This window comes from Leopardus geoffroyi, chromosome B3 (genome assembly GCF_018350155.1).
Source record: "Leopardus geoffroyi isolate Oge1 chromosome B3, O.geoffroyi_Oge1_pat1.0, whole genome shotgun sequence".
NCBI classification, from domain to species: Eukaryota; Metazoa; Chordata; class Mammalia; order Carnivora; family Felidae; genus Leopardus; species Leopardus geoffroyi.
In genome coordinates, this window is record NC_059337.1 from 45938712 (window position 1) to 45962473 (window position 23762).

At 38.0% G+C, this 23762-nt stretch overlaps 1 protein-coding gene across 9 annotated transcripts in view; it reads left to right on the forward strand.

The window, feature by feature from the left end:
* The first annotated feature begins 17393 nt into the window (after positions 1–17393).
* SLTM (SAFB like transcription modulator) overlaps positions 17394–23762 on the forward strand; it is a 45085-nt gene continuing 38716 nt past the window's right edge. For 8 of the 9 annotated variants that reach the window (XM_045449582.1, XM_045449586.1, XM_045449585.1 and 5 more), the window contains exons 1-2: positions 17466–17822; positions 18789–18876. In XM_045449582.1, the coding sequence (XP_045305538.1) occupies positions 17661–17822; positions 18789–18876 (250 nt within the window). In that variant the 5' untranslated portion in view covers positions 17466–17660. Of the gene's footprint in view, positions 17823–18788; positions 18877–23762 lie in introns of all 9 variants that reach the window. The other variant, XM_045449583.1, reaches the window with a different exon arrangement.

The following is a 23762-nucleotide window of genomic DNA, read 5'->3' on the forward strand; positions in this document are numbered from 1 at the left end:
GAATGTAATCAGCTGCAAGATTCATGAACATCAATAAGGTACTATATGTCAGAAGCAGCAGAAATTTTCCTTACATTGAGATCTGAAAAAAACATTACCATTGAAGGGGCACCATGTGACAGTAAACATTCTTAACAACATCCCTATATAAGTATCATAGTGAGTTTCATGAAGGAAAGAGAGCTGAGGTGGTCTATACCACAGTGAGATACACAATTCTTTACAAAAGAAGGTGAGCGGGGCACCTGGGTGGCTCAGTCGGTTGATTGCCTGAGGCTCAGGTCATGATCTCATGGACAGTGAGCTAGGGCCCTGCATCGGCCTCTGTGATGACAGCTCAGAGCCTGAAGTCTGCTTCAGATTCTGTGTCTCCCTCTCTCTCTACCCCTTCCCTGCTCACGCTGTCTGTCTCTCTCTCAAAAATAAATAAACATTAAAAGAAAGAAAGAGAGAAAGAGAGAAAGAGAGGAAGAAAGAAAGAAAGAAAGAAAGAAAGAAAGAAAGAAAGAAAGAAAGAAAGAAAAGTGAGCTTGGGATTCCTGGCTGGCTCAGTTGGTAGAGCAAGCAACATTTTTTTTAATGTTTATTTATTTTTGAGAGACAGAGCGTGAGCAAGGGAGGGGCAGAGAAAGAGGCAGACACAGAATTCTAAGCAGGCTCCAGGCTCTGAGGTGTCAACACAGAGCCTGATGCAGGGCTCGAACTCACAAACCACAATATCATGACCTGAGCCAAAGTCGGACACCCAACCAACTGAGCCACCCAGGTATTCCTAGTATGCAACTCTTAATTTTGGGGTTGTGAGTTCCAGCCCCATGCTGGGTGTAGAGACTACTTAAACAAACAAATAAACACACAAACAAATTTAATAAAAAAAGAAAGGAGGTGAAAAGCTTAACTAAAAGTAAACATATGAGAGGGAGGCTGGTATAGAAATCAAAGTGTGAGTCTGGTAATAAACTATCTCATAATCTCTTACTACAAAAACCTTCTGGGAGGTTTAGGGCCATGTGCTCTCTCACCAAGTCAAGGCAAGAGCTTTGCAAGAGAGTTCTTCTATAGGAAAGATCTCCTGCATATCATCCTCTCCTGCCCTGTTGGTATGTATAGCTTATCTGAAATCCAAAAGCTAGGTAAGACAAAGACCATGGATTAAAAAAATTTTTTTTTCTTTTTACATTCATTTATTTTTGAGAATCAGAGTGAGACAAAGCATGAGCTGGGGAGGAGCAGAGACAGAAGGAGACACAGAATCTGAAGCAGGCTCCAGGCTCTGAGCAAGCAGTCAGCACAGAGCCTCATGCAGGTCTCGAACCCACAAACTGTGAGATCATGATCTGAGCCGAAGTCAGATGCTCAACCAACTGAGCCACCCAGGTGCCCCAAGACCATGGATTTTAGAACACACTGCTACTAGTCACAAAGAGATCAGTTATTGAATGACATAAAGAAGGGCTACTATTCTAACATTACCATGTACGTGTGGAAAACTGTTATATGTGAGAAGGGTTTCAATAGCTATGTCTTGAGTAATCAAAGATAAGGTTTTTTAGAGAATCAACCCTATAAAAGAAATGAGAGACATATTAAGTTGTGTGATGAATTCATGAATGTTCACTATACTTTTTTTTTACTTTTGTCTATGTTTGAAATTTTCCATAATAAAAAAACTAAAGACAATATAATTACATTGAATACCTTCAAAGCGATCAATGAAGAAGTAACATTTATTTATGAAAAATAAGAAGTTACAAAACAGAAATAAACAAGAATAGATGGATACATAATTTGAAATTGCATATATAGAAATTTAAATTTAATAATATAATAAAAATTTAATACAAATTTAATTATAAATATAAATATGAATATAAATATAAAATAAATAGAAATAACGTAATCGAAATTTAAAAAGAAACCCTCAGGGGCTCCTGATTGGCTTAGTTCTTTGAGCATCTGAGTCTTGATTGCAGCTCAGGTCATGATCCCAGGGTTGTGAATTAAGCCCCACTTCAGGCTCCGTGCTGAGTATGGAGCCTGCTTAAGATTCTCTCTCTTTTCTCTCCCTCTGCCTTTCTCCTGTTTGCTCTGTCTCTCAAAGAGAGAGAGAGAGAAAGAGAGAAATCTGCAAACAACCCAACTGTACGTGAGCAAAGGTTTGAGTAGATCTTTTACAAAAGAAGATATATGAATGGCTGGAACAAGCATATGGGAAGACGCTCAACATATTAGTCATCAGGGAAATGCAAATTAAAACTTCAACAAAATACCCTTTCATACCCACTGGTATGGTTATAATAAAAGAGACAATAAGAAGTGTTGGAAAAGATATGAAGAAAAAGAATCTATATGTTGCTGATGGATATATAAATGCTACAGCTACTATGGCAGTTTCTTAGAAATTAAACAAATTTACAACAAAGCCCAGCAATTCCACTCCTAGATGTCTATCCAAGAAAATGAAAACAAGTCCACACAAAGACTTATACATAAATGATCATAGCAGCATTGTTCATAATAGTTCAAAGTGGAAACAATCCAAATGTCTATCAACTAGTGTGGAGAGACCATAATGTTTATATCTGTATGATGGAACATTGTCAGCAATATAAAGGAACAACTGATACAGGCTACAAAATGGATAAACGTCAAAGAAGCTAGATGCATAACACATGTTGTATAATTCATTTACATGAAATGTCTAGGAAAGGCAAATCTCTAGAAATATAAAGTATATTAGTGGTTGCCTAGGGCTGGATGTCAGAACAAGGGTGATTGCAAACAGGCATGAGGGATTATTAGGATGTAATAGAAATGTTCTAAAACTGGATTGTGAGGATGGTTGCACAACTTGTCAATTTACTAAAAATCATTTAATTGTATATTTTAAATGGCATGTAGATTTGCTGTAGATTGGATGTTTGTGTCCCCCCTCCCACCCACCCCCACCCCCGCAATTCATATGTATTCATAGTCCTCACAAATAAGATTAGTGCTCTTGTAAAAGAGGCTCTAGAGAGTTCTCTTCGTCCTTTCTGTCCTCGCCAAACACTGAATCTGTTGGCCCCTTCATCTTGGACTTCTGAGCCTACAGAACTATGAGATAAGTATTTCTGTTCTTTATTAGCCACTCAGTCTATGGTGGTTTTCTTATAGCAGCCCAAAGAGACTAAAACATTACACCTCAAAGAAGCAACCATTAACCGTTTCTTTTGTAGCCTTCCAGATCTGTCTATATGTTTATATGCATAATTATACATATTATTTTTCCTTTACAAATGAAAGTTTACCATTCAAACTATCTTCTGATGTCTAGTTCCATTTGATTTTTAAGATAGATCCTATAGATATTTCCACAGCAGTATGTGTATTGATCCATCATTCTTATTAATATGTACAGAACATTGTGCTATATAACCATACTATTGATGAATCTTTATTTCCATCAATTTTGCTATTGTAAATAATGCAGTAAATATCTCAGTACATATGTTATTTCCTATAAGTATGTTATTACCTACAAGAATACATTATTACCTATGAGTAGAATTTCTGGGCCAAAGGGTCTGTGCATTGTAATTTTGTCATATGTTTTCAATTTGATCTCCAGACAGGTCAATTTACACTCCAATCAGCAATGCATGAGGATATACTAACAACACATTTTTGACAACACAAGTTAACAAACTTTTAATCTCCATGCCAACCTAAACTGTTATGGGGAAAAAAAGACACTTTCCTATATATTAACTTATCTCTTAGAAAAACAAAAATTTTCTTTCCACCTGGAACAACCTTATGGCAATATTTTTGATAACTTAGTGAAAGGGACAAATTCCTCAAAAAACACAAATTACCAAAGCTCACTCAAGAAGAATAAATTAGTTGAAGAGCCATACACCTTGAAGAAATTGATTTTGTACTTAAAAACATCCCACAGGAAAATTCTAGATTTGGAGCACTTCAATGAGGAACTCTGCCTAACATTTAAAGAAAACATGATACTAATTCTACATGTACTTTAGCAAAAACAGAAGAGAAAGGAACATTTCCCAAATCATTTCATGGGGTCAGCATTACCTTAACACAGAAAGTAGATAAAAACATAAGAAAACTTTATGCCCCATAAAAATAGATTCAAAAATTCCTAACAATGAGGCATGTACCTGGCTCATGATTCTTAATCTCAGGGTTGTGAGTTTGAGCCACACATTGGGGGTGAAGTTTAGTTAAAGAAAAACTTACAGAAACTTAAAGAAAAACTCTAACAATAAAATTAATATAACCCCACACTCTTTAAAAGGATAATATATAACTTCTGGAACAAAAGCAATTTTAAGGAAAAATTTAATTTTCCAATTGGAGTTTATCACAAAAATACAAGGTTGACTCAATATCCAAAAATCAATGAATATAATTAACCATATCAAAGACCAAAAAGGAAAAAATAAATGATCATCTCAAAAAATATGGAATAATGATTTAACAAAATTCAAAATCCAATTAGGATAACAAGTGTAAGTAAACTATGAACAGAAGGGGAGTTCCTCAACTTGATAAAGAGCATCTATGAAAAAACTATAGCTAACTCATACTTGCATTGAAAGACCAAATGCTTTCCTCTTAAGAACTGGAACAGTGTAAGAATATATGTTCACACCACATCTATACACCATTGCTCTAAGGTCCAAGTTAGTGAAATAAGGGAGAAGAGAGAGAGAGAGAGAGAGAGTAAGAGAGAAATGAAAGTCATATGGAATGGAAAAAAAGAGTTATTGTCTAACTAGAAAACAAAAAAAAGAATTTAAAAAAATATTGCTATAACATGTAACTTTCAAAAGGTATCAGGACACAAGATCAACGTGCCATAATCTACTGTTTTCTGTATACTAATGACAAATAATTGAAAAATGAAATTGGAGCGCCTGGGTGTCTCAGTTGGCTATGCATCCGGGTTCAGCTCAGATCATGATCTCCCATTTTGTGAGCTGGAGCCCCGCAGTGGGCTCTGTTCTGACAGCTCAGATCCTGGAGCCCACTTCCAATTCTGTGTCTCCCTCTCTCTCTGCCCCTCCCTTGCTTGCACGCTCTCTCTCTCTCTTTCAAAAATAAACATTAAAAATTTTTAAATAAATAAATAAAAAGAAAAATATAATTAGGAAATCATACCATTGGGGTGCCTGGATGGCTCAGTTGGTTAAGTCTCCAACTCTTGGTTTCAGCTGAGGTCATGATCTCATGGTTTTGTAAGTTTGAGCCCTGCATTGGGCTCTATGCTGATGCCATGGAGCCTGCTTGGGATTCCCTCTTTCTCCCTCTCTCTCTCTGTCGCTCCCCCACTCATGCTGTCTGTCTCTCTCGCTCTCAAAAATGAATAAACTTAAAAAAAAAAAAAAAGAAAATCATACCATTTACAAAGGCATCAAAAACATGAAATATTTGTGATGAAATCGAACAAAATATATGCAATATTTGTATTTTGAAGGTTATTACCCATTGCTGAGAGACAGTAAAGAAAGATTGAACTAAATGGAGAGAGAATATCATGTATATGTTTGGGAAGGCAATATTGTTAAGATGTTAATTCTCTCTGAATTGATTTTTAGTTTCAACACAATTCCAATTAAAATCCTGTAAGACCTTTTGTAGTAATGGAAAAACTGATTCTTAAATTTATATGGAAATGTAAAGCATCTCAAATAGCAAAATGATTTTTTTAATGTTTTTATTTATTTTTGAAGGAGAGAGACACAGCATGAGCAGGGGAGGAGCAGAGGGAGGGAGACACAGAATCCGAAGCAGACTCCAGGCTCTGAGCTGTCAGCACAGAGCCTGACGCGGGGCTCAAACTCACAGACCATGAGATCATGACCTCAGCTGAAGTCAGACACTTAACCGACTGAGCCACCCAGGCACCCCAGCAAAATGATTTTCAAAAAGGAGAACAAATTTGGAGACTCACAATAATTTCAAGAGTTATTACAAGGTTACAGTAATCAAGACCATGTGGCAATCCTATAAGGATAGACACAGCTAATGGAGCACAACAGTGTCCAGAAATAGATCAATTGAGTTTCAATAATGTTGCCAAGATAATTCAAGAAGAATAGTTTTTTCAACAAATGGTGATGAGACAATTATACTTCCACATGCGTTAAAATGAATTTTGACTGTTACCTCACACCATATAAAAATTAACTCAAAATGAATCAGAGGCTTAAGAATTAAAAATTAATACTTTTGGAGGGGGCGCATGGATGGTTTAGTTGGTGGAGATTGCAACTTTTGATCTCAAGGTTGTGAGTTTGAGCCCTATGTTGGGTATAGAGATTACTTATTTAAAACCTGAAAAAAAAAAACCTTAATACTTTTTTTTTTTTTTTGAGTTTTGGATGACCTTTATTTGTGTGTGTGTTTAATTTTTTTCTCCCAGCTCAGCTATTTATTTTAGCATTTTAAGTTTTATTTTTAAAAAATTTACATCCAAATTAGTTAGCATATAGTGCAACAATGATTTCAGGAGTAGATTCCTTAGTGCCCCTTACCCATTTAGCCCATCCCCCCTCCCACCCCCTTTTCAGTAACCCTCTGTTCTCCATATTTATGAGTCTCTTATGTTTTGTCCCCCTCCCTGTTTTTATATTATTTTTGCTTCCTTTCCCTTATGTTCATCTGTTTTGTCTCTTAAAGTCCTTATATGAGTGAAGTCATATGATATTTGTCTTTCTCTGACTGACTAATTTCACTTAGCATAATACCCTCCAGTTCCATCCACGTAGTTGCATGTGGCAAGATTTCATTTTTTTTGATTGCTGAGTAATACTGCATTGTATATATATACCACTCCTTCTTTATCCATTCATCCATCAGTGGACATTTGGACTCTTTCGATACTTGGCTATTGTCAATAGCGCTTCTATAAACATTGGGGTGCATGTGTCCCTTCGAAATAGCACACCTGTATCCCTTGGATAAACACCTAGTAGTGCAATTGCTGGGTTATAGGGTAGTTCTATTTTTAGTTTTTGAAAAATCTCCATACTGTTTTCCAGAGTGGCTGCAAAAACCTTAATACTTTTAGAAGAAAACATCAGAAAAAATTTTGGGGACTTTCGGTTAGCCAAATATTTCTTACTAAGATGCAAAAAGCATGAATCATGAAAAAAATGATAGACTGGACATCCTCACAGTTTAAAAGTCCTGCTATTTAAAAGCACCTCTAACAAAATGATAGTATAATGTAGAGACCAAGAGAAAATATTCAAAAGACACATATATAAAAAAGGACTTATAGGCGCACCTGGGTGGCTCAGTTGGTTAAGTGTCCAACTTCAGCTGAGGTCATGATCTCACGTTTCATGAGTTTGAGCCCTGCATCAAGCTCTGGACTGACAGGTTGGACCTCAGAGTCTGGAGCCTACTTTAGATGTGTCTCCCTCTCTCTCTCTGTCCCTCCCCCATTCTCTCTCTCTCTCTCTCAAAAATAAACATCAAAAATTTTTAAAAAGGATTTATATGCATACTATATATAAAAAAACTTGGGGCGCCTGGGTGGCGCAGTCGGTTAAGCGTCCGACTTCAGCCAGGTCACGATCTCGCGGTCCGTGAGTTCGAGCCCCGCGTCAGGCTCTGGGCTGATGGCTCAGAGCCTGGAGCCTGTTTCCGATTCTGTGTCTCCCTCTCTCTCTGCCCCTCCCCCGTTCATGCTCTGTCTCTCTCTGTCCCAAAAATAAATAAACGTTGAAAAAAAAATTAAAAAAAAAAAAAAACTTAAAACCCAGTAATAATGAGACAACTCAATTTTTTAAATGAGCAAAAGATTGGAACAGACATCTCCTGACATACAGATGGCAAATTAACACATGAAAACATGTCCAAAGTTATTAGTCATTATAGAAATGCAAATGAAGACAATAACACTACATATCTACTAAAATGGTCAAAATATAATAGACTGATCATATTAAATGCTAATAAGGATTTGGAGCAACTGCAACCCTCAGATAGTGCTGCTGGGAATGCAAAATAGCATATCAAGAAAACAGTTTGGAACTTTCTCCTGAAGTTAAATATACAAGTATATTTAACATACTACCCTTTTTTGGTATCCACTCTCCCCCAAAATAAATACATATGTCTACACAAGTACCTGTATGTTAATATTTACAGTTGCCTTATTCATAATGGTAACATTAAAAACACCTCAAATGTCCATCAACTGGTTAATGAATAAACAAATTGTGGTACAACCATAGAGTGGAATACTACTCAGCCATTGGACAAAAGGAAGTAATAGTATATACAAGAACATAGATGGATTTCAACAGCATTAAGCCATGTAAAATAAACCAGAAACAAAAGGCTTCATTCCATATGATTCCATTTATATGGCAAACTGGAAATGGCAAAACTATAGAGACAGAAGTTGGATCAATGGTTACCAGCAACTGGGAATTCACCAGTGCTCTCTTCCAGGACCTGTATGATCTCATCTTTTATATTAAAATATCTAATCCAGGGGCGCCTGGGTGGCGCAGTCGGTTAAGCGTCCAACTTCAGCCAGGTCACGATCTCGCGGTCCGTGAGTTCGCTAATGGCTCAGAGCCTGGAGCCTGTTTCTGATTCTGTGTCTCCCTTTCTCTCTGCCCCTCTCCCGTTCATGCTCTGTCTCTCTCTGTCCCAAAAATAAATAAACGTTGAAAAAAAAATTTAAAAAAATAAAATAAAATAAAATATCTAATCCATTTGGGATTTATCATGGTGTTAGAAATTGATTCACTTTAGTTATTAAAAATCCCAACTTTTGATCAGACATCATTACATACCTATTAAAATAGCTAAAATATTAAAAACTAAAAGTACCAAACACTGGCAAGAATGTGGGAAATCCAGATGTCTCATAAATTGCTGGTGGAAACATAAAATGGTAAAGCCACACTAGAAAAGTTTGGCAGCTTATTAAAAAATAAACATGGCTTTTTGTTCTCTACTTTTGGAAGCTCTTTTTATATTAGGGATACTAAGCTTTTGTTTTTGACATGCCATTCACACTCCTGGGCATTTGCCCCAGAGAAATGACTTAAGTCCACACAAAAACCAAACTGTGGTATATTGGTATGATGGAATACTACTCAACAATAAAAGGGAACATACTGTTAATATACGCAACAGGTTGGATCTCAAGGGGCTTATGTGGAGTAAAAAAAAAAAAAGATATTTTCAATGGGTCACATATTGTATAATTCCGTTTATGTAGCATTCTTCAAGAGAAAACATTAGTGGAGAATTAGTGGTTGCCAGGGGTTAGAGTTGTGTGGGTGGGGGAAAGGAGTGAGTGTGACTATAAAGGAGTGGTATGAGGGAGATATTTGATTTTTTATAATGTTTATTTATTTTTGAGAGAGAGAGAGAGAGAGAGAGAGAGAGAGAGAGAGGAGACATAGGGCAAGCGGGAGAGAGGCAGAGAGAGAGGGAGACACAGAGAGAGAGGGAGAGCAAGCTCCAGGCTCTGAGCTGTCAGCACAGAGCCCAATGCGGAGATTTGTGGTTCTGCAAACCGTGAGATCACAAGTCAAAGTCGGACACTTAACCGACTGAGCCATCTAGGTGCCACAGCAATCTCAACTTTTGAGGTGCTGCTTAAATCTTTTTCAATTTCCTAAATTTCCTTATGGAACTCAGCCTGTTTGTGGATTTCTGCTCTTTAGATTGGTCTGTTTGTCTACTCATTAGTCAATACCAATTATTTTCACTATAAGTATTTTATGTTTTTTTTTTTTTTTTTTTTTTTTTTTTTTTAATTTTTTTTTTCAACATTTATTTATTTTTGGGACAGAGAGAGACAGAGTATGAACGGGGGAGGGGCAGAGAGAGAGGGAGACACAGAATCGGAAACAGGCTCCAGGCTCTGAGCCATCAGCCCAGAGCCCGACGCGGGGCTCGAACTCACGGACCGCGAGATCGTGACCTGGCTGAAGTCGGACGCTTAACCGACTGCGCCACCCAGGCGCCCCGAGTATTTTATGTTTTAATATCTGGTAGGCCTAGCTCACCCAATCATTGGTGTTCTTTTTCAGGTTTTCTAGGTGATTCTTGCTTGTTTCTTTTTCAAAATTAAATTTTTAATCAACTTGTCATGTCCCAGAAGAAAGGATTTGATAGTACAGGCGATGATACAGTATAAAGCTGACATCTTTATGATGTCAAACCTTTTATTCAGAAAATGTGGTGTATCTATTTAAGTCAACTTTTGAATCTTTCAAAAGTGGTTTATAATTTTCCTCATGTATGTATTGGATATTTCTTGTGTTGTTTAAACTTAAGTATTTTCTTTTATAGGGTGAAGAAATTCTACCAAGTGTTCTATTTGGCCTTCATTTGCATATATGAAGCTATTTTTTTAAGTTTATATATTTTAAGAGAGAGAGAATGAGAATGGGAGGAGGGGCAGAGAGTTAGAGAGAATTCCAAGTGGGCTCCTAGCTGTCAGCAAAGAACCTGAAACGGGGCTGGAAATCATGAACTGATCATGACCATGAGCCAAAATCAAGAGTCAGACACTGAACCAAATGAACCACCCAAGTGCCCACTATTGCTATTGTTTTTTAATATTCATTTTATAGCATGGGTTTAATGGATACAAAAAGAAAATAAGAACAATGGCTGGGCACTTGTTATATGTTATACAATTTTACATAAGTTATTTAATTCTCAAAATCAGACTTGGAAATACACAGTATTCCCTTTTTTTCAAGATAAGAAGATACATCTATAAACCTCAAAAGTAGAATGTGAATCTATGCTAATATGGCCCTAAAGCCCATGCTTTCAATTTCTAATCTCTTTTTCATGAATATAATCTACATATAGAAATTTTGGAAAACATAAATATACAGATTTAAAAATTATTATAAGGTGGGCATCCATAGAACTACCACCTGAATCAAGAAATAGAATATTGTTAGCATTTGAGAAGTCGTGTACAACTCTTCCCAATCACAACCCATACTTATTGTTTAAACCTAAGCACTTTCTCGACTTTTCTGGCAGTGACTTCCTTGATTTCCTTTATATATAGTTTTACCATTTCAGTATATATTTCTAAACAACATAGTTTTGCCCATATTGTGTTTGAAATGGTACAGTATGTATTTTATGTTTGATTTATTCCAACATCATTTTTGTTGGATTTATTCAGATTGTTGCATAAAGCTATATAATTACTTTGTGATAATTATTGTATTTAAAATTTTTTTTAATGTTTATTTATTTTTGAGAGAGAGAGAGAGAGAGAGAATCCAAAGCAGGCTCCAGGTTCTGAGCTGTCAGCAGTCAGCACAGAACCTAACGCAGGGCTTGAACCCAAGGACTACAAGATCATGACCTGAGCTGAAGTCAGTTGCTCAACCGATTGAGCTACTCAGGCATCCCTTGCATTTTTTTATTTTAAGTAGGCTCCATGCCCAATATGAGGCTCAAACTCATGACCCTGGGATCAAGAGTCACATGATCTACCAACTGAACCAGCCAGGAGCCTCAATTATTTTATAGTATTGCTTTGTATGAATATGCTACAGTTTATTTACCCATTCTACTTTTAATTTGATATTTGTTGGATTTCTAGTTTGAGGCTATTACAAATTGTGCTGCTATGTGTATTTGTTTCACATGTATTTCTTGTTATATACTTAAGATATATCTCCGTCAAAGGATATGTGGTTCTGTAAATTTGTTAGATAATTCTAAACTGTTTTCTAAAGTAGTTGTATCCATTTGTACTCTCACTTACTCTCAGTTCTAATTACTGTATATCTTCGCCAACACTTGATATTATCAGTCTCTCTGATTTAGGCATCATACTGGAATATAAAGAGATATCACTGTCAATTTAATACATAATCTCCTGATTACTAATGAGATTGATCACTCTGTGTGTGTGTGTGTGTGTGTGTGTGTGTGTGTGTGTGTGTGTGTGTGTGTTTATGCCATTTGACTTTTTGGTGAAGTATGTTTTCAAGACTTGACTATTTTTTTCCTACTTAATTGGTTTCTTAATGTGTAGGAGTTCTCTGTAGATTCTGGTTATGAACTCAGAATTTGTTTTATGTGTTACAAATATCTCCCACTCCATGTCTTGCCTTCTATTCTCTTAATGGTAACTTCTGATGAGCAGAAATTCTTAATTTTAATGTAGCCAAATGTATCAGTGCTTTTTGTGTCCTCATATTTTTTTTCCTAGTCCAAGGTCATGATAATATTCTCTTAATATTATCTTTGAGGAGAGACAATCCTGAAGAATGGCCCTCAAATCACTGAGTTGGGGGGTGCCTGGGTGGTTCGGTCGGTTGAGCGTCTGACTTTGGCTCAGGTCATGATCTCACAGTTTGTGGGTTCGAGCCCCACGTTGGGCTCTGTGCTGGCAGATTAGAGCCTGGACCCTGCTTGGGATTCTGTGTCTCCCTCTCTACCCCTTCCCCTCTGGCGCTCTGTCTCTCTGTCTCTCACAAAAATAAACAAAAATGTTTTTAAAAAATCATTGAGCTGAGACAACAGTCTTACGCTTTGGGCTGGAATTTACACCACTGGCTCCCCTGGTCCTCAGGCCTTCACACTTGGGTTGGAATTATACCACGGACTTTCCTGGGAATAAGGCCAGGAAATCTTCTTGATCCATAGATTCAAGACATTCAACAAAACCCAAGTAGGATACATTTTTAAAATCCACGCACCAAGACACAACTCCAGATTGCAGATGGAATATCTTGGGATTCCTTAGCCTCCATCATTGTGTGAGAGGAGAAGGAGATTATATATATGTATGGATGCATACATATATATGCATCCATACATATATATAATCTCCTTCTCTTTCTCTTTCTACACATACACTCAAAACACACACACACACACACACACACACACACACACACACACACACAGATATTCTCCTACTGGTTCTGTTTCTCTGAACCTTAATACACCAAAAACCTAAAAGTAATCACATTAAATATTAATGGATGAAATATTTCAGGTAAAAAATTGCCAGTCTAGATTAAAAACAACAACAACAGCAACTGTATGTTACTTAGAAAAACACATTTTAAAAATATGCAAAAAGATTAAAGGCAAAAGTTTGGAAAAAGACACACTTTGTAAACACTAACCAAGAGAAATCTGGTATAGCATTTAAGCAAAATAAAAACCACTAAAGATAAAAGGCTCACTTAACTAGTGATGAAGGTGTAAGAATTGCATATTTGTATGTATCTAATAAAGTCTTAAATTACATAAAGTCAGAGGCACCTGGGTGGCTCACTTGGTTGAGCATCCTACTTGCACTCAGGTCATGATCTCACAGTCTGTGGGTTTGGGCCTTGCATCAGGCTCTGTGCTGACAGCTTGGAGCCCGGATTGTGCTTCAGATTCTGGGTCTCCCTCTCTCTCTGCCCCTCCCACACTCACACTCTGTTTCTGTCTCTCTCAAAAATAAATAAACATTAAAATACATAAAGTCACATTTGATGGTTCCACAAACAAATCCACATTCTTGTGAATTTTGTTTTGTGTGTGCAAAAAGGTGATTTTATTAAACCATGGGACAGGGCCCATGGGCAGAAAGCTGCACTGGGGTTGTAAAGAGTGACTCATTATATACTATCTTGTGAAATTCTTAACACATCTCTCACAGTAATTAATGTAACAAGAGACAGAAAGTCAGTAAGAAAATAGAAGATTTGAACTTTATATTTTGTCGAGCATTTTTGTTATTTTCAGAGGGGGTATTTATCTGACTTACCTCTTCTGTCATTACCAGAAGCTATACACTTTCCGTTAAGAGAAAGACACAGCAACAATTCAACAGCTGCCAACACTAAATATCTGGGTCAAGCAAAGATATTTCAAGATGAGAAAGATTTTAAAGCCTACTTGAAAGTGAGGGTAAAAAAAAAAAAAAATGATATTGGCCAGGAAGATGATAAGCAGAGACTAAGTTCTCTCAACAAACAAAGAAACAAACAAAACAAAACAAAACAACAAAAAAACAGAATGAACAGTAATAATTGGAGCTTAGCATTAGGAGGAAGGAAGAAAATTCTCTTTGGGAATGGAAATAAACTTTGGTGGAAAATAAGATGTTATAATAAAAAAATTGCAGTGGATTTGAAATCATCTTGAATCTTCCTTGTACTAACTCTACACTCTTGGACTAGTTATTGGCGTTTTGAATCTCAGGTTATGCTTCCATAAAATAAAATCATTCTATCTACCCCTATAAGGGTTAAATTTTTCTATAATAGGTTCTCAGAGCACTGTACCTATTTTCCTTCAAGCAATTTATTACTAAGTGTCTACACTGTGTTAGGAGCCCATACAATGATGAACAAGAGAGACTAGGTAATCATTATCTTCCTAGAGTCTGGCATGCTTGGCAGATAGCAAATATTCAATATGTATTTCTTTTTTTAAATGTTTTTAATGCTTATTTATTTTTGAGACAGAGAGACATAGCATGAGTGGGGGAGGGGTAGAGAGAGAGGGAGACCCATAAACCTAAGCAGGCTCCAGGCTCTGAGCTGTCAGCACAGAGCCCGATGCGGGGCTCGAACCCATGAACCATGAAATTGTGATCTGAGCCAAAGTCGGACGCTTAACTGACTGAGCCACCCAGGCGCCCCTTAATAGATGTTTCTTAAAAGATGAGCTTATATGAAAACAAAATCCATAATGAGTGCAAAAGAATTCGATAAATGGCAATAAAATATGTTATTATTACCTTTTAAATAGTGTTCTTCTTCTTTTTTTTAAATGTTTATTTATTTTGAGAGAAAGTGTGAGCTGGTAAGGGGCAGAAAGAGATGGAGAGAGGGAATCCCAAGCAGGCTCAGTGCTGTCAGGGCAGAGCTGGATGGAGGGCTCCATCCCACGAACTGTGAGATGATGTCCTGAGCCAAAATGAAGTTGGATGCTCAACTGACTGAGCCACCCAGGTGCCCCTTAAGTACTGTTCTTGATGCAGAAATAAGTGCACCATGTTCCTTCACATAACTATATTTCGTTAGAGATCAAGACTAAAAAAAATACATCATACTAAAGAAACATCCATTTAAAGTGAATTATTTAGGGGCACCTAAGTGGCTCAGTCAGTTAAATTCCAACTCTTGATTTACGGCTCAGGTCATGATTTCACAGTTCATCAGCTGGAGCCCCCCATTGGGCCTGCTTGAGATTCTCTTTTTCTCTTTCTCTCTCTCTCTCTCAAAATAAGTAAATAAACATAAAAAAATAAAGATGAACTATTTAGAAAGTAATTTCAAAAACCAAAAATCATACGTTTAATGACAAAATTAAATATTCTATATGTTAAAAGTGCAAAAATATTTTTCCTCCATTTTATTTTCTATTACAAAAAATTAGATTTATGTATTGTCTATAAATAACTTCAAACTTATAAAAATAATTTAAACAGTGTACTATTAACAACTTTATACCTTTCATTTACATTTCCTAATTATTAACATTTTTGCTACATTTGTTTCCCTAATTATTAAGTTTGCTACATTGAGCTCAGGGATTTGTAACACATCCCTACATTTGTTTTCTCCCGCAACCATTTGAAAGTAAATTGCAGATAGAAAGATACTTCTTCACGTCTAAGAACCTCCGCAAGTATCTTCTAAGGACTAAGACATTCAACATAACCACGATTTAACACTCCAGATATTTAATATTGGCACAATAACACAGTCCACTATATAAATTTCCCAACTGTCCCCAATTTCTCGATTGTTCATTTAGTAGTTTTTTTTGATCCAGAACCCAAACAACAATCACAGACAAAATTTATCAAATCCCTTTAGTCTTACTTCCTACTTTTACTTTTAAGATACTGCTTTTTGAAGAATCTAGAGCTTTTATTTTGTTGAATGTCCCACAACTGTCTAATTGTTTGGTCACGATGAGATCCAGGTTAAACATTCTTGGCATTTGGGCAGGTGATGTGTCCTTCCCAAGTGCATCAGATCAGAAGGTATAGATCTCCATTTTAAGATAAGTCCATTATTAAAAATTTTTTAAAGACTTATTCACTTTAACTATCACATTAGCTTTTGATTAGTACAACCCCTCTGTACAAGTATTCACAAAAGGTGGGAGCAGGGGAGGTTACTGGGAAAGACACTGGAATGAGATCTTAGGTTTAGTGTCAATTTGGTCAATGATTAGCGGTGGGCACCTAGGTAACTTTCTTAAAATCTTTATTGAGAGAGAACTGAGAATTGTGCCAGATTTCTAAAGATCCTTTGAGTTCTAAAATTCTGTGACTGTGAGTCAAGCTGTACTAGAGACAGAACTGGACTTGGAATCAGGAGACCTGGATTTGAGCACCGGTTCGGCCACATACCAGCTATGCGAACATGCACAAGCTATTTAATCTCCCTAAGCCTCGCATAGATTTCACCCCGCGGAATTCGGAAGGATTAAGAGGGTTGTTGCATGTCAAAGCGCATTATAGACTGGTAAGAACTACCCGAATGTCAAGTATTATTTTATGATGTCCAGTTTTTCTCCTTTTTGTTTAGCCAACCAGAGAAAAACAACGTAAAGCGAGACAGACCTCGTCAATTTAAGTTTTAAAACCGGAAAATGCCAGTGTAAGTCCTTGTGCGTCGTAAGCAGTGTGTGGAATGTATAGAACAGTTTTATTCCATACCTGCTTATGCTTTGATGATAAACACTGACTAAAGTTACAAAGAGGTACTCACTTGTACAGGCCGGTCCCTCATAAGATGGTGATTGCTCTTGGGATCCCCAATTTGGCGGGGACCGTATGAGAGTGGTCACGAGTACTTATAAACTAACTTCCTCACTCGGTGATCACTTTCGTGTTGAGCCCTCAGGTCCACCGGAGAGGACGGTAACCTGAGGCCAACGCAGAGGGGAAGCTGTCCTGATTTTCTAGGGAGTAGGGCAGCCCTGAAACAAACGAAGCCTCCCTGGGCTGAAGGCATATTTCCTCCTGAGCCAGTTAGTGGGACCTGTCACCCAGGCCACCCTCAGAGCCCTCTATGTTCTTTATTTTCTCAAACTGCCCCGCGGTTTCTTTCCGGTCTTTTGATTGGAAGTCGGGGAGCCTAGTTGTTTAGTGCACACTGGCCACATTTTTTTCGATTATTCAGCAGGTCTGATAAAGTATCTCTCTGGAGGAGGTTCAGGGCGCGCACACGCCCCTCGGTCTGTGTTGAGTAACACGCGAACTATCTATGCCGCGAAGTGCCTGACACTATTGTTGCTCAAGTCTCCAGACGCTGCCAGAAAATGGCTAACGAAGAGGCGGGAGAACCGCGGCGCAGCGGACGTTGGTGCGGTTGGACGTGCCTGACCTCCCAGCCCACGCAAGGGGTCGCGCCGCCCAGGTGGCCGCGGCCGGCTCTGAGGAGCGCGCCGGACGCCGTCCCCTGCGCCAGTGCGCACGCGCGCCCGTCATCCGGGTGCTGGCTGCGGCTGCAGGTTGCGCTGGGGTGGCGGACAGGGGGCGGGGCCAGCGGCTCATTGTGCGCTGCGCTGCGCGGCGCCGGCGGCCGCTGAGGCCTGGGTCGAAGTTGGCGCTGCTGCCGCCGCCCTGCAGCCCACTCGCTGCCTCGGCAGCGCGCTGCTCTTCTAAAATGGCTGCCGCTACCGGTGCTGTGGCAGCCTCGGCCGCCTCGGGTCAGGCGGAAGGTAAAAAGATCACTGATCTGCGGGTCATCGATCTCAAGTCCGAGCTGAAGCGGCGGAACTTAGACATCACCGGAGTGAAGACAGTACTCGTCTCCCGACTCAAGCAGGTGAGGCCCGGCGAGGTCCGGGAAGGGGAGCTTAGGCCGCGCCTCGGAGCCCCCGCTTCCGCCGCAGCCCCCGGCCGCCGGCAGCCGCCGGGGCCCGCGGGGCGGCGCGGTGAAGAGGCCCCGGGCGGCGCCCGCGCGCGCGGGGAGGGTGAGGACCCTCCCGCGGCGCCCCCGCCCCCGCAAGCCGGGCTGGGCCTGCGAGGGGCCCGCGAGGCGTCCGGGACCGGCCGTCGCAGCCGTGCGCGCCCCTGCCTCCTCCGGGACGTCCCCGCCAGGCTGCGAGGGCTGCGGCCGGCCGGCGCGGCCTCCCAAGGGCGATCGTGGAGACCCGGGAGGCGCTCGGTCCCCAGTCTTTGGCGGTGGTGAGCGCGTGCATTTCTTGGCCTCGGAGGGACTGGTTACTTTGGTGACTTCTGCGAAGTTACCGTTTAATTGTGCCCAACCGTTTCCTCCCCATCTTGTGGGGGGAATTGGTAGTGGGAGTTGAGGGGTGGGTCAGAGAGAGGGTTTGTTTTTCGCTGGGTTTTCAGTTTTTGCATCAGAGCAGTAATCTGCTTTTTCATCCCTGATTATCTTTCTGGTTTGAGTGAGCGGTGGAATGGTAGTACAGGAGAAATAAGGCTGCATTATAGAAATTAGGAGAGCTCTTTTTAGTTATGTACTTTCATAGCTAGCAACTTTTCTGCAGTTGAGAATATTTAGACTTTTGTTCAGTATGATAATATGTGATATTTAATTATCTCGACTCGGTAGAATTTAAAACTCCATGTGATTTTGGTACCTAATGGTATTTCCCCGTGAAAGTTTCTCACACTCGTGTAGTTTAATTGCTCTTTTTTGAAGTCGGTTTATGAAATGACTGGCAATTCTAATGTCTTGAGGCTTGAGGTTTGCTAATTTTTTTTCGTTTTTATAAAATAAGTTTAGATAGATTGTGTAGCATATTAACTTCTCTTTCTAATGTAGGCTATTGAAGAGGAAGGAGGCGATCCAGATAATATTGAATTAACTGTTTCAACTGATACTCCAAACAAGAAACCAACCAAAGGCAAAGGTTGTTACGAGTTATGAACATATTTTAAAATATATTTTGGTTATATAACTTGCCTCTGCTCTTGTGCCACTTGCCCTGTTTATATAGTGCTACTCTTTGCTATTTCCCTCTGGCACTCTGCCTTCTTGGGTCAAGGAAGAAAAGTTACTGTTGCCAGGCTCTGGGTAACTTGTAGCCCTTAAGATTTGGCTGAAGCTGACCTGAAAGTGAGACCAGTTCTTTATTGCTTCCAAAAAATTACAAAGTCAAGTTTCATAAGGTTTCTTCCTTCATAGTGTGAACACCTGAAGAATAAAATGCAGTTTAATACATGTCTACCTTGCCCCACAATTGGCAGAGTATTGATGGAATTCCTTCCAAATCTTTCACCTTGACTCCTGCTGTTTTCTCTAATATATTAAAATTTTATAACCTTTATGTTTAGTATTTTGTTTGACATGGTGAACTTAATTTCCATTTATGCTATTATACATTTCTGATTTTCAGTGAAATTCAAAAAGACCTCACCAATCATACTAACAAGGTAGGGAAAAAATCCATGATTAATTAGCTTTAAAAAAAGTTTTAAATTATAGGGATATGTTAAAGATTTTAATTTTATAACTTTTAAATTAGGCTAGAATATATTTCCAGGATATGATTTAATGAATAGGTAAAAAGTGGTTTTAAATTAACACTTTGATGATATAAACGGGACTTAGGTGTTGTAAAAATATTCTGGTAATTGAAATCTTCATTTGAATAATTACAAATTTCTCCCACCCTCCCGTAAGGACAGTGGTAGAAGGTGGACATGATGTGGATATCTGGATCCAGGTACCTATTTACAAGCTCCATGTAGAGTATGTCATGGATAGCTGCAGAATTTTTAAAAATCTCACTTTCCTTATTGCTTTAAGTGATCCAAATACCACTCTGTCTGCCGTGAACCAGATTGACTGTAACTAGAGTGAAATAATTTAACATTTGATCTTAAGCAATCTGTAGGTACTAGGACTGGATAGATCTTGACGCCATCTCACTGTTTGAGTCTTCATATGTTTGCAAGAGTTCCCCTTTTGTGCCCAAGGAAATTGATAAAGGCTAAGGAGTATTTCCTGGGTAGGATGGGAATGACAGAGGTGGAAATGGAGTTTAGAGGAATAACAAAGTTATCTTGAGGATCTGTGGCTTTTAATGTAACTGACACAGTGTATCACTTTGAGAGATACATTTCCCTGTGTTTAGAGAAACTTGTGCTGAGGAGCCTATGCTGACAAACCAGAGGCTATTTCAAAATGAAGGATAAAAATTTTGGAAATAAGTTTATCAGGAATTAACCATGTATCTTATAGTGATTTTGATTCATGTCATTTATTTAGCACCTTGTGATAGTTTAACAGATGCCATGTATTAATCATCGTTCCGGATTATTCAAGCTGATTATCGATTTTAGCATCTGAAGTAAACTGCATCTGATTTGTTCATTCTCACCTATTTTTAATTTCTCTGTGTATCTCTTTTTCAGTTATTAGGAATTTCATTCATCTAACCCTTAGAAATAATTTCAGAAGTATAAAATTTTAAGTTATTCTTTTTTCTATATACAGTGTGTGTGTGTACATATGATCAATTCATTTTTTTTCCTTTATGTGGATTATTAGGATACTTGAACTTTAATTTTTCCATAACACTGTTGTGCAGGTGTCTTGTGGTCTTTAGTTAGAAGTTGTAACATTTAATCTTTTGTCTGTAGCAGGCTACTACTGAGTACTTAATGGGACTCATTCTAGAACATGCATGATAAATAGCTCTTATCTCCTTAAATTCCATTTATAATTGTACTAAAAATTCTATGAATTACAAAGACATAATGTAAATCCCAAACTAAGAACCTGGTTTGAATCAATGTGCAATTAAATGAAAGATGCCTATAAATAAGATTATTTTAAATTTTAAATTAAGTTTAAAAATAATATTTTAAAAATTGAAATTTAAATATGGAAACTTAAAAATATCAATAACAATTTTAAAACCAAGAACTTGAGAAATTAAAGTGTTTTAATGTGGTGCCATTTTTTCAGTCTAATTGCTGAATTACTGCATTAAGTTCTTTTTTCCAAATCGTATTTCACTTAAAAATATCTAGCTTGAAAATAACTTCATTTTGGTCACACTACCTTTCCTTCAGTGATCTGTTTCCTTTTTTTTTTTTTAAATTGGAATTTTTACTAGATCATCTGTAAGGTTCTTTGAGTTCTGAAATTTAATGATTATATATAGCCAGGAGCCAGAAGAAAAATGCTTTCTGTTCAATTAAAATAGATGTATAAGGAAGGAAGAGTAGAGCTCATAGGTGCTCAATCATTGTAAATATTCTTTAGAACAGATTATTAGAAAAGGAAAACGAAGGAATTACTCAGAGGTAGTCATGTAGACATCAGCAAGATACAGCATATAATAGCTTGTCAGGGAAAAAAAAAATTTCTTATGATCATCTTAAGGTAGCAAATAAAAGTTCAAATGATGTTAAGAAAGCAAGAGATTAAGCTTAATGGACCTGGAAAATTATGTGAAATATTAAGCTTATTGTTATAAATGTAGGGTCGCTATTTCTTTAAAAAATTTTGTATGTTATAATGTTTCTGCTTAGGGGCACCTGGGTGGCTCAAACGTTCGACTTTGGCTCTGGTCATGGTCTCACGGATCGTGAGTTCGAGCCCCGCGTCGGTCTCTGTGCTGACAGCTCAGAGCCTGGAGCCTGCTTTAGATTCTGTGTCTCCCTCTCTTTCTGCCCATCTCCCACTCATGCTCTGTCTCTGTTTCTCAAAAATGAATAAATGACCGGGCGCCTGGATGGCTCAGTCTGTTGAGCGTCCGACTTCGGCTCAGGTTATGATCTCACAGTTTGGGAGTTCGAGCCCCGCATCCGGCTCTGTGCTGACAGCTCAGAGCCTGGAGCTTGCTTCAGGTTCTGTGTCTCCCCCTCTCTCTGCCCCTCCCATGCTCTGTCTCTCTCTGTCTCTCTCTCTCAATAATAAATGTTAACAAAACTTTTTTTAAATGAATAAGTGTTAAAAAATTTTTTTAAAAATGTGTTTTTAAAAATGTTAAGAGGAAGAGGGATCTGTATTCTTAACTGTATTTTAGAGTATTTAAAAAATGTAGTTATTGCAAGCATAAGCTTGTAATAAATTTTGATAATGTTATAGTTGGTTCTAATATTTATAAAATCTGTTTGCATGCAGTTAATATGGTGAAACAGTTTGTAGCTTATACTAATTCTCTCTTCTGACTGTTTTTACATACAGCTCTCTTTGCTATGAACTTTTTAGTAAGTAACATAGAAGAAAGCTTTACGGGGGAAATTTATTGTCCTATTATTTGGGTGTGTGTTAAGAAAGCAGTTAAACAGGTAGCGCTAACTCTTCATTAACTTGTTTTAGAGATTATAGTTTTAAGGTTTCTTTTGCTTTACTTAACAATGGCATATCGCATCCTTTTGATTTTCAACCCTTAGAGTCACCTCTGAACTGTAGCAGAAGTTATTTTATGTGGTTAATCAGTGTAGTATTCAGACGAATTATATATAACGCAGTACTTATGATGAAACACACTTGCAATACGTGTAGACTTAGTAAAGGTTCAAACTATTACGTGAAATCTGATTTTTTTCCTCCTGTAGAGACAAGTATAATTTTGGGTTATAGGTTTATCCAAACACCTGATGCCTAATTTTGTGTGGAAAATACCACAGACAATGAAATTAGTTACATGTTTACTGTGTAAAGCTTTCTGAAATTTATGTCTGATAAGGATATAGTAAACTGCATAAAATATATTTAATATAATACAGTATTCTAATGTACTTTAATTCTTGCCTTTTTTTTTTTTAAACTTAGTTTGTTGGGTGTTAAGGAAACTAATCAGAACTGTGGCATTGACAAGGGCTTTGGGGACAGGATTGTGAAAAGGATAGCCTTTTGGATACCCACTAGGCTAGAAACTTTGTGAGGTTAAGGACATAGTCTTCATTTACATTAGTCTCTGTAATACCTATCATAATGCTAGGCATATAATACTCAGAAAATATTTGTTGGATGAATACTGACAGCCATATGATGGCTTTTTTAACTGCTTTTAGAAATGCTTATTTTGGTACTTACTTTGTTTCTTTGTTGGAAGCATGTATGTCAGAGATTAATAGTGTGTTCCCTTCGAGAGGTACCTTTCCCAGTGGCAGTGGTGGCTCCCCCTTAAGCACTGACATGTAAAGTGTACTTACTCTTAGAGCACATGAATCATTGCAACAGCCTTTTGTTCCTTACCACTTTGTTGCTCTGTTGGAACTCCTCAAAACTTTTGCTAGAATATTGTCCAGGCTTAGAAGTTGTGTATGTCATTTTTGCATCCGCAAGTCAGACCTTTTACCTCCGCCATTAGAACTTGCATTTTGTCTTATGCAGTTTATATGGTGGATTATGTTTATCATCAAAGCACTTGTGTACTTTTTCCAGCTGTTTTATTGTGTCAAATGTGGTGTGTATCAAGGTAGGTAGAATTTTCTAGTTCTTTAAGACAGTGTGCTTCTCCCAAGTTAGTCCTCTTCTAGGCATTCTAAATTAGGGGCAGAGGGCTTCAGACTTTAACTCCTTTTTTGTGAACTCCTCTTTCATGAAAATAAAGCCTGAGTTGTCCAGGAACTAGGGGAAAAAAATATTTATTACTAGTTGGTAGCTTCCGAAATGACTTTAACGAACAGGTTGAACAATGATTTAGGGTGTAAGGGTAGAATTCATGGGTTTATTTAATTGACTCTACTATAGTTCTCACGTATATATCATATAAAAGGGCCTCAAGGTTGTGCATTTCTAGGAGTTAACCGTTCTCATCCTAAATTCCACAGC